At 39.5% G+C, this 9,191-nt stretch overlaps 2 protein-coding genes across 3 annotated transcripts; one reads left to right on the forward strand and one right to left on the reverse strand.

The window, feature by feature from the left end:
* LOC18777016 (replication protein A 70 kDa DNA-binding subunit A) lies at positions 379-4,191 on the forward strand. Its single transcript, XM_020563515.1, has 2 exons — positions 379-920; positions 1,392-4,191. The coding sequence occupies exons 1-2, from the start codon at positions 625-627 to the stop codon at positions 3,715-3,717; spliced, it is 2,622 nt and encodes an 873-aa protein (XP_020419104.1). The 5' UTR covers positions 379-624; the 3' UTR covers positions 3,718-4,191.
* On the reverse strand, positions 4,504-8,942 carry LOC18777901. 2 transcript variants are annotated; one of them, XM_020563516.1, is made up of 5 exons: positions 8,762-8,942; positions 8,053-8,135; positions 6,247-6,408; positions 5,838-6,125; positions 4,504-5,305 (listed from the first exon to the last, which is right to left on the reverse strand). In XM_020563516.1, the coding sequence occupies exons 3-5, from the start codon at positions 6,382-6,384 to the stop codon at positions 4,667-4,669; spliced, it is 1,065 nt and encodes a 354-aa protein (XP_020419105.1). In that variant the 5' UTR covers positions 6,385-6,408; positions 8,053-8,135; positions 8,762-8,942; the 3' UTR covers positions 4,504-4,666. The 2 variants fall into 2 exon arrangements, with proteins under 2 accessions (XP_020419105.1, XP_007209303.1); XM_007209241.2 differs by lacking the exon at positions 8,053-8,135.

A 9,191-nucleotide genomic window follows, 5' to 3' on the forward strand; every position in this document is an offset into this window, starting at 1 on the left:
GGTATTCAGTTATGACTTTTAAAAAGTATTTAAAAGTTTGGTGGTATCCAAAAAGTTAATGACTTTTAAAAAGCTTATTAAATGAATGACTTTTCTATACTTTAAAGGGTAATTGTTAAAAGCAAAAGTCTTGCCAATTTACTAGTGACTTTTATCAACTCTATAAAAGTACTTAAGAATTTGTCATCTCTATGAAAATCACTCATTTAAAAAAAATCTTTACAAGTATGAATTGAATACACCCCCTAAAAGTGGATAACTGTATGGTTCGCTATGAAGATCAAAGATCAAATCCACACCACACGTGTGGCATATTTACTCCGTGTACGTGGCGTACTTGGCAAAAGTAGGAGACATATCCGGTATTTAAAATGAAGATATACCCTTGAAAAATGAAAATGCCAGGGAAAAGCCTTCCCCACTACTTTCCCACTCAAATACAGTTTCTGGCGCTTTCCATTTCCTCAGTTATTTAGGGTTTCAATTTTCCCTCCCAATTACACTCCCAGGCTCAATCTCTCTCTCTCTCTCTCTCTCTCTCTCTCTCTCTCTCTCTCTTCATTTTCCCAAATCAATCAACTTTCTTTTCTCGGCAACCAAACAGTCGCATACCCTGTTTCGACAATGGCTGTGAAGCTAACAGAGGGTGCGATAATGAAGATTTGCACAGGGGAGTACCATGACGAGACCTGGAAGCCCATCTTGCAAGTGCTCGACGTGAGGATGGTCAATACAGCGCGCAGTGGGGCCCAGCCGGGCCCCGATAACGAGAGATACAGGGTTTTGATCTCGGATGGTTCCCACCACCAGCAGGGGATGCTGGGCACCCAGAAGAACACACTGGTTCAGCAAGGCCTACTTCAGAAGGGCTCCATCGTTTGCTTGAAGCAATTCACCTGTACCCAAGTCCAAAACCGCCTGTATGTGATATTATACTATTCCATCCTTGTCAAAATTCACTCCTTTTTTGTTTCTTTTCTGAAATTTTCTTGATGGGTATTTTTGTTTCGTTTAGGTTTTTTTTTTTTTGTGGGTTGGGTCAAGGGAATTGAGGGAGAAAGGGTTCTCAAATTTATGGTTTAGTTGATTAAGAATTCAGGAATCTAGTGATTTTGGTTTCAGTTAGTTCATTATTTGCAGTCATGGTTAAGCATTGATGATGGAAGCAAGAAGGAAAATCTGTAACATTTCTAGAAGAAATTAATTTAAATGCACCCAGTGATTGAAAAGTACATATATATATATTATTGTTATTGTGTGTTCTTCAGCTTGTATTATTTGTTTTCTTCTTTTTTTGTTATGTTAATTGAAAGTAGTTCTGCTTTAATGCCATGCCAAGTCTGCTTTTTCTCTTCCTCAAAAAATATGCGGATTCTGTTTACTGCTTGCAGGATCATCATTATAATTGAATTGGATTTGGTGCTTGATAAATGTGATCTCATTGGAGAGCCTGTAGCAGGACCTAAATATCTGAATGCACAGTCCTCAGGGGCATTACCTGGAAATGCCCAATCTATTGGTGGCAGTGCACATTCTGGTGGTGCAGTTCATCAAACTGTGACTAAAGCTACTCTGGAACAACCTAGAGTAAATCAATCATTTGGTAGTGCTTATTCTGGTGGTTCTGACCCAGGAAGACATGCGACAATGAGTACCACTCCCAATCACCCTAAACCAGAGCCTGGTTTTGGTTTTCCTGGATCAGCACCATTAAGTGGGTCATATAGCAATCAGAACACAGGTTTTCGCAGCCCTAGACCTGAGGTTCCACAGCCAACTCTAAATGCTTATGCTCGGCCGCCTCAGCCAACTTATCAACAGCCATCTCCAACGTATCCTAATAGAGGACCAGTTGCCAAAAATGAAGCCCCTCCTAGAATAATGCCAATTGCTGCTCTGAATCCATACCAAGGGCGGTGGACAATCAAGGCTAGAGTGACAGCTAAAGGAGAACTTAGGCACTATAGCAATCCTCGTGGTGATGGGAAAGTTTTTTCTTTTGATGTTCTTGATTCTCATGGTGGAGAAATTCGAGCAACCTGTTTTAACGCTGTGGCTGATCAATTCTACAACCAGATTGAAGTTGGCAAGATTTATTTGATCTCCAAGGGTAGTTTAAAAGCAGCCCAAAAGGCTTTCAACAACCTCAACAATGACCATGAAATTACTTTAGATCACGCATCGATAATACAGCCATGTTTTGAGGATGACGACTCAATTCCAAAGCAGAATTTCCATTTCTGTCGTATAAGTGATGTTGAAGGCTTGAACAACAACTCTATTGTCGATGTAATAGGTGTGGTATCCTCCATCAATCCCCCTGCTTCTATACTGAGGAAAAATGGTGTTGAGACTCAGAAGAGATCCCTCCAGTTGAAGGATATGTCTGGTCGTAGTGTCGAGGTAACTCTATGGGGAAATTTGTGCAATGCAGAGGGACAAAGACTGCAAAGTATGTGTGATTCTGGTGCATTCCCAGTGCTGGCTGTAAAAGGTGCTAAAGTTAATGATTTCAATGGGAAGGCGGTAGGGACCATTCCTAGTAGTCAGCTTTTTATAGAGCCGAATATTGAAGAGGCACGTGAGATGAGGAGTTGGTTTGACAAGGAAGGAAGAAATACCTCATGTATCCCTATTTCCAGGGAAACAGCAGGTGTGGGTAGAACAGATATCCGAAAGACTATATCTCAAATTAAAGATGAGCGGCTGGGGACTTCCGAGAAGCCAGACTGGATCACAGTTAGTGGAACTGTTTCCTTTATAAAGGTTGATAGTTTCTGCTATTCGGCATGCCCGCTCATGAATGGTGATCGACAATGCAGCAAAAAAGTTACAAATAATGGAGATGGCAAATGGAGGTGCGATAGATGTGATCAGTCCATGGAAGAATGTGACTACAGATATTTACTCCAGTTACAGATACAGGATCATACTGGCACAACATGGGTAACGGCATTTCAGGAGGGTGGTGAAGAAATCATGGGTATACCTGCAAAAGATTTGTATTTTTTGAAATATGAAGAGCAAGATGATGAGAAGTTTGTAGAAATCACTCGGAAGGTTCTCTTTACTAAATTCAATTTCAAGTTGAAAATAAAGGAGGAGATTTATGGTGATGAACAACGTGTAAAATCAACTGTTTTGAAAGCAGAGAAGGTGAACTTTTCATCGGAGGCTAGAGTTCATTTGGAATTGATGAATAAACTTAAGATGGAGACTATTAGTTCTTCTGCCTCCGAGGGGGATAATGTAATGCCCAGCGCTGGAATGAATGCTACTGGAGTTGGGAACACTGCAAGTAGACAACCTACACTAGATGTGAATGTTGGTTACAACAACAATGCTGGTAGAGAATTTGGAGGACCAGAAAGTCAAGGGGTTACCTATCGAAACCAGTTTAGTAGCGCTAGGTCTCCTTCAACTGGCTCTGTCGGTTCATATCTGAGCTGTAACAGTTGTGGGGATGCTGGCCATAGCTCCATGAACTGCCCAAGTGTAATGAATGGCCCAGGGCAGTCATCAGGAGCGGGCTATAACAACAGAGTATCTTCTAGGCCAGGTGTTGGCAATACTTCTGGTGACTGCTACAAATGCCACCAACCTGGACACTGGGCAAGAGACTGTCCCGGCTTGAACACTACTCCAGCGTATGGAGGCAGCGGAGGGAACCCTGTGAGATACGGAGGTGTTGCAAACCAAAGGGTCGGTGGCTTTTGAGGTTGTTGGGACAAAACCTTGTACAATATGATGAAAATGTTTGGTCAGCATCATTTCCTGGTTGTTGGATCTAGTTTTGGGGTTTGAGTTAGTGAACTTTCCTCATGTAGCAGAAGGTTCTTGTAATTTGTTTTCTTCATGATTTCAAGGATTTTGGATTTTAGTTTAGTTTCTTCAAAGTATTGTTTGTACTGATTGGAGAAGCTTAACGAAATCCTATGCTATATACCGTCAAAGAATATGTACCCATTTCAATAATTTTGGTCATGGGTCTGAACCGGTATGTTTCTCTGTATGGTACTGTAAGTTCCTTATCTTACTGCAGCTGCTTCAGAGCAACTTGTTTCCTGTCTACATTTGTTTATGTAGAATCATATATTTCTTTTATATTTTCCTTCAAAGTCAGACGAGTGAAAATTTCTTTATTGTTTACATTTAGTGCTTCCAGAAAGCTCCCAAATTCTTTGAAGTTTACTTGGGTTTTCAAAGATACAGATGATTTTCCTCCTAAACCTAAATTGTACGTATGGTTGTTTTGGCATAAGTTGTTTGTGTGATATTGCTGACAAGGTGGAAAAATGCTGTTGGGTCGCATTAATTCTAAATGCATGAATGTGATGATGCAATAGAAAATCTGCGGTCCTGTAGTGAATACTTGGGATGATATTATACCTTGGCATGGAAGTTAATGGCGGCTCTTTTTTATTGAGTTTTTGACCATCATTGTAATTACTGATTTTCCACTTGCTTTTGAAGAAGGTTATGTCTTGACAGAAGGAATACAAATTTATGAACAAGTGAGATTTTTATTTAGCAAAAGTCAAATGCTTTTGTCACTGAATTACCATTCACATAATACAAGCAGCACAACACATACAATGTTGAAGACATATTTACTAAGAGAATTACTTTTTCATTTTATTATCTCCCTTCACCTTGTGCTCTGATGTCAAAAGCACACATTTGATGATGAAGTTGGCCCAGTACTCTTTCGTGGGTAAAATATCATTCCTTCTGCAGCACAGTGACCACCTGTTCTGCCATCAACCTGGCTTGGGTTATAGCCAGCAACGGTGCTTTCAATTGTTGTCTGTGCTGCTACTCTCTCTTTCTCAGCTACTGCTTTCAGCCGGACTCGCTCAGCTCGAGAACCGATAACCTGTCCTAGGATAGAAGCTGAAATTGTCAATGCCATAGCAGTTTTAGGCATCACGACTGATTTCCTGAGCATGGCTATGAAGGGAACAGCAGCATGCACTGCTACAAACCACGAGAGCGAAAATTTCAGTGTGTGCTCCCTCCATACACCTAATGGAATATTAACTGCCATGCCTAAGGCTGCAATGACAAGCATTTTTGCAGGTAGTGGCTGAGGCCGTAGGTTCTTAACAAGGGCGGTCCGTGCGAGGGCTGCCCTTGCAGCAACTACTGCAGGCGGACATCTGAGTTTCATGCTAAGGGGTGGCTGAAGTGCTGTCGCAACAAGTGGTAGAACATGGCTCATAGCTCTATATGACTTGGCAATTGGGCAGTTACCTGTTTTTAACCACTCATTTCCCAGCGCCTCATGCTTTGACGAATCTCCATTCTGGGACATTGGAAATAGAAAAGCGAAGTCAGGTTTTCTGTAACAATCTGATAATATTTTCCAAAACCACGAGCAAGGAGCATGATTCAGACAAGCAGCATGTTCACAACTTAGTGAGTCGTACAAGCACACATTATCCAAATTATATAATGGGTTTATACCCTAAATCAAAGCTCTTTCCTCTCTGCAGGACGTCCCTCCTTCATGAAATGGCGAATTTGCAATAATGTGTTGATAACATGTTGGAACATGTCAATAATTCATTGAGACGTATATTGAGACGTCATTGTCATCCTTTCTTTAATAAAAGGCGAACATCCTGCAGAGAGGAAAGCTCCTAAACTGAATATTCTAAAGCCCATAGTAATCTTTAAAATTCCACAACTTGTTTCATGCTAGCAGACATGAGGCCTATTTGCCAAGACGGCCTTCCGTAAATGCCTTTCGTAAATGAGTTTTACATTTTTCTCCCCTTCCAACATCATTCTGTTCTCACTAAATTGATAAAGTTGGTAAGGGTTAAAAAAACTACCTGTGTAGGGGTTTCCTTCTTGCTAGATGAATCGGAGTTATTCTTTTTCCATTTGTCAGAGAAAGAACCAAAACTGAAAGGCCCTCCTGGTCCAAATGCTGACAGACTTATGGTGGCAGCCTTGGCTGCTAAAGGATTGAACTGAGGTTCGGGCTTGGGTTCCAGAATGTCCAAATGAGAATAAGATCTCCCTGATAGTGGGACAACACCATCCTTCCCGTGAAACAGCTTAAAAGCCATATCAAAATTCGGAGCATCCTCAAATATTGGACCTTTTGCTCCATGCACCTGAGAAAACAATCAATTCAAAGTTTAAACACCCTTTTACTTCATATTACCTTAATTAAGAGAAAAAACCAACTACAATGGAGTCAAAGAGGACATTAGGTGACAAAGAGAGACAACTTACAGGAATGGGGAGACTTATAGGAGTGAAGGAAAAACAAGTGGGTTTGTTTATGTTCCTCAAAAACGGACATCTTTGCATGTCCTCAGCAGAGGGGCACTCAGAAGCATCTCCATTCATTCCTTTAAACAGAAAATCCATTGAATCCTCTGGTCAATGCAATAACTGCAACAAGAACAAGGAAGAATCAAATTATATAAAAGAATTAATTTTAGGATTCCGTAACATGCACAGAAAATTTGTCTAAGAAAATAAAATATTTCAAGGCCAACGACAAAACAAACATGAAAAAAATTCCCCACCACATCAAAACAAGAAGAATTATAAAATGGTTATCCAATTCAAATAGAAATAGAATGACTTACTGTTACATACCATAGATGCAGTAAAATTTCAATTTTAATGAGGTTGAGCTATTCAAAGAAGATGATTCTAGAGGGGCCATCTATCAAAATTAAGTTTATAAGCATATACATATATATTGCGTTCAAGCCTTTTATAATCGTAAATTGATCAGAATCGAAAGGGAGAGACGCCTCTTTCACATGAGTAATGAATAAGGAGGGAAACGGATTCAAGCTTTTTCTGATCATAAATTGAACATAAAAAAAATATGGGCTCTCTCGTACAATATGTACTCCATCATTTCTTTAATAAGAGACAGAGTAATATGACATGAGCAGAAGTAACAGAGGTCAACAAGGCGTCCTCCGAAGATACAATATAAACATTATCATCCAACTAAGATACAGAAGAACTAAAAGATACAATCATCTTGACAAAAGAAAAGCCACCTATAACCAAGAATAAAGGAAAATGACTTATCTCGAAATTCAGTGGACACTGTGCCCACAAAAATAAAAATGCTCAAAATTGGAGTCTATCCTACATGAAATCCACCTCCTACCCACATCTTCCCTCGAAAATCCTTCTATTCCACTTCAACCATACAACTGAGAAAGCACGCCATAAACTTTGTTGCTGAGACAATAACAAACTTAGGCTCATCAAAGCTGAGCTAAAAAAATTCTTTGCCAGGCAAATGCTTCTGAAGGAACCTAATTCCACCATCATGGCTTTTGCCCCAAAAATCCCCAATCCAATGATAAGTGATATTTTTCCTATAGCATGCTGCATGTCTCTATTTGAGATCATTGCTAATAGGAGCAGAAAGCTCCTGCCTCAGCTAATTAGTCACTCTCACATTAACTTTCTATTAAATTAATAAGTCACTCTCAGACTACCTCTGCAGTTGGAAGAATAGTATGAGACAATTTCTTGATTGTGCAGGAACTAATTACGAATTACACAAGGACTGGGGGATCCCTGGGTGTGCACTGCTCTCAAAGTGGATCTTATGAAGGCTTATGACTGCTGAGCTAGGACTTCTTACTGGACACTCAGGCTGCTTTTAACTTCCCCAGCACCGTGATTAATTGGATTACTTTGTTAGTAGCAGAAGTCATAGGCAAGGGGACACCATGTTCCATTACCTATGTCATTGCCATGGGCATCCTTACAAAATAAACCATCACAAAATACAGGCTCCTCCTCTCTTCAGATATCACTGGAATTTGTCAGCGTTTCACTAGGGATAAACTTATGGAAGAGGTTCAGTAACTAAAAACAAACCTCAAGCAGTCTTTTGTTATATTCTTTAACTACATTCAAGTTCAAAATGCGCTAAACCTCATGGTTGTTTGTGGAGTTTAATCATAAATATGACTATGCAACGTTGAAAATGGCAAGACTATTACATTAAACAATTGCCATTAACAATTCATTGTCGTAAGAGTGTTGAGCCATTACTTCTTGTGCAAGGAAAAAGATCCACAACATCAGCGGTGAAAGGAAGTTTCTCTGGACTAGAAAGACAGGAAGCAAGTATGTTCCTATAAAGCAAACACACAGAAAAACCTATATTGAATTTGAAGCTAAAAGGTGTAATCAAACAGAGTGATACCAAACTCAGATGCTTTAACCGATATTGATGGCATATATGCTAAACTCAAATAATAATCAAAAGATTAAGAGAGTAAAAATGCAACAAAAAAGCAAAAAACTAGAATTAACAGAATATCCTGTGGGTGATATCTAATTTCAGAAATACATAAAAGAAAAGCCATTCATCACTAAACCAATACCCCAGAAGAACAAAATGAAACTGTTCCACTAGCTCTGAGGTATTGAAAATTTGTACTTCAGCTTACAAGACTCCAATTATAATAGAAAAGAAGACAACTCCAATTCAACTACAAAATTTAAACATAAATTTTAAAAGAGAAAATCTATAACAAGAAACGTAAAATCTATATCATTCAAATATGAACAGTTAAAATTCGAAGTAAAATCTGAGGAAAATAATTCGAGCGAAACCCAGCAGTTACTATTATTGGCATGCAAAAGATTACCATCAATGAAATCACAAACCTTAAAAATCAGTGGGCGGTAAAGAATAAGGAGGAAATTGCATTGAAAAGGGAGAATGAAGAGGGTGCTCTGAAAGGAGATAAATTACCTGACACAATGAGGCCGGAAAATCCAGAGTTGGAAGAACGGGAGTTAGAGCTGGAAATTGGGAAAGACGTGTGGAGGACACGGACACGTACGCACGGTTCGGGGATTTTTATTGGGATATGAGTCAAGAACCACAAACGAGTTATTTTTTCGCTCAGCACTCACTTTGTTGGGGCTTTTTTTTTTTTTTTGGTCAAGGTAATTCATTCTATGAAGATGAAAGGGATTACACAGTCAGAAAATGCGAAAATAAAAACCAGCCCAACACTGATAGGTACAAGGCCTCAGCCCAACAGAAATAAAAAAAGCCACATAAAGGAAAAAACCTTAAAACAAACATCTAGCCCAATACAATCACAAAGAAAGAACCCTAAATCGGAGAAGCTACAACCACCACTTTCCCCTTGCCGAGCCGCTGTCACAAATCCACA

The sequence above is a fragment of the Prunus persica genome, chromosome G5, assembly GCF_000346465.2.
Source record: "Prunus persica cultivar Lovell chromosome G5, Prunus_persica_NCBIv2, whole genome shotgun sequence".
Lineage (NCBI taxonomy): Eukaryota > Viridiplantae > Streptophyta > Magnoliopsida > Rosales > Rosaceae > Prunus > Prunus persica.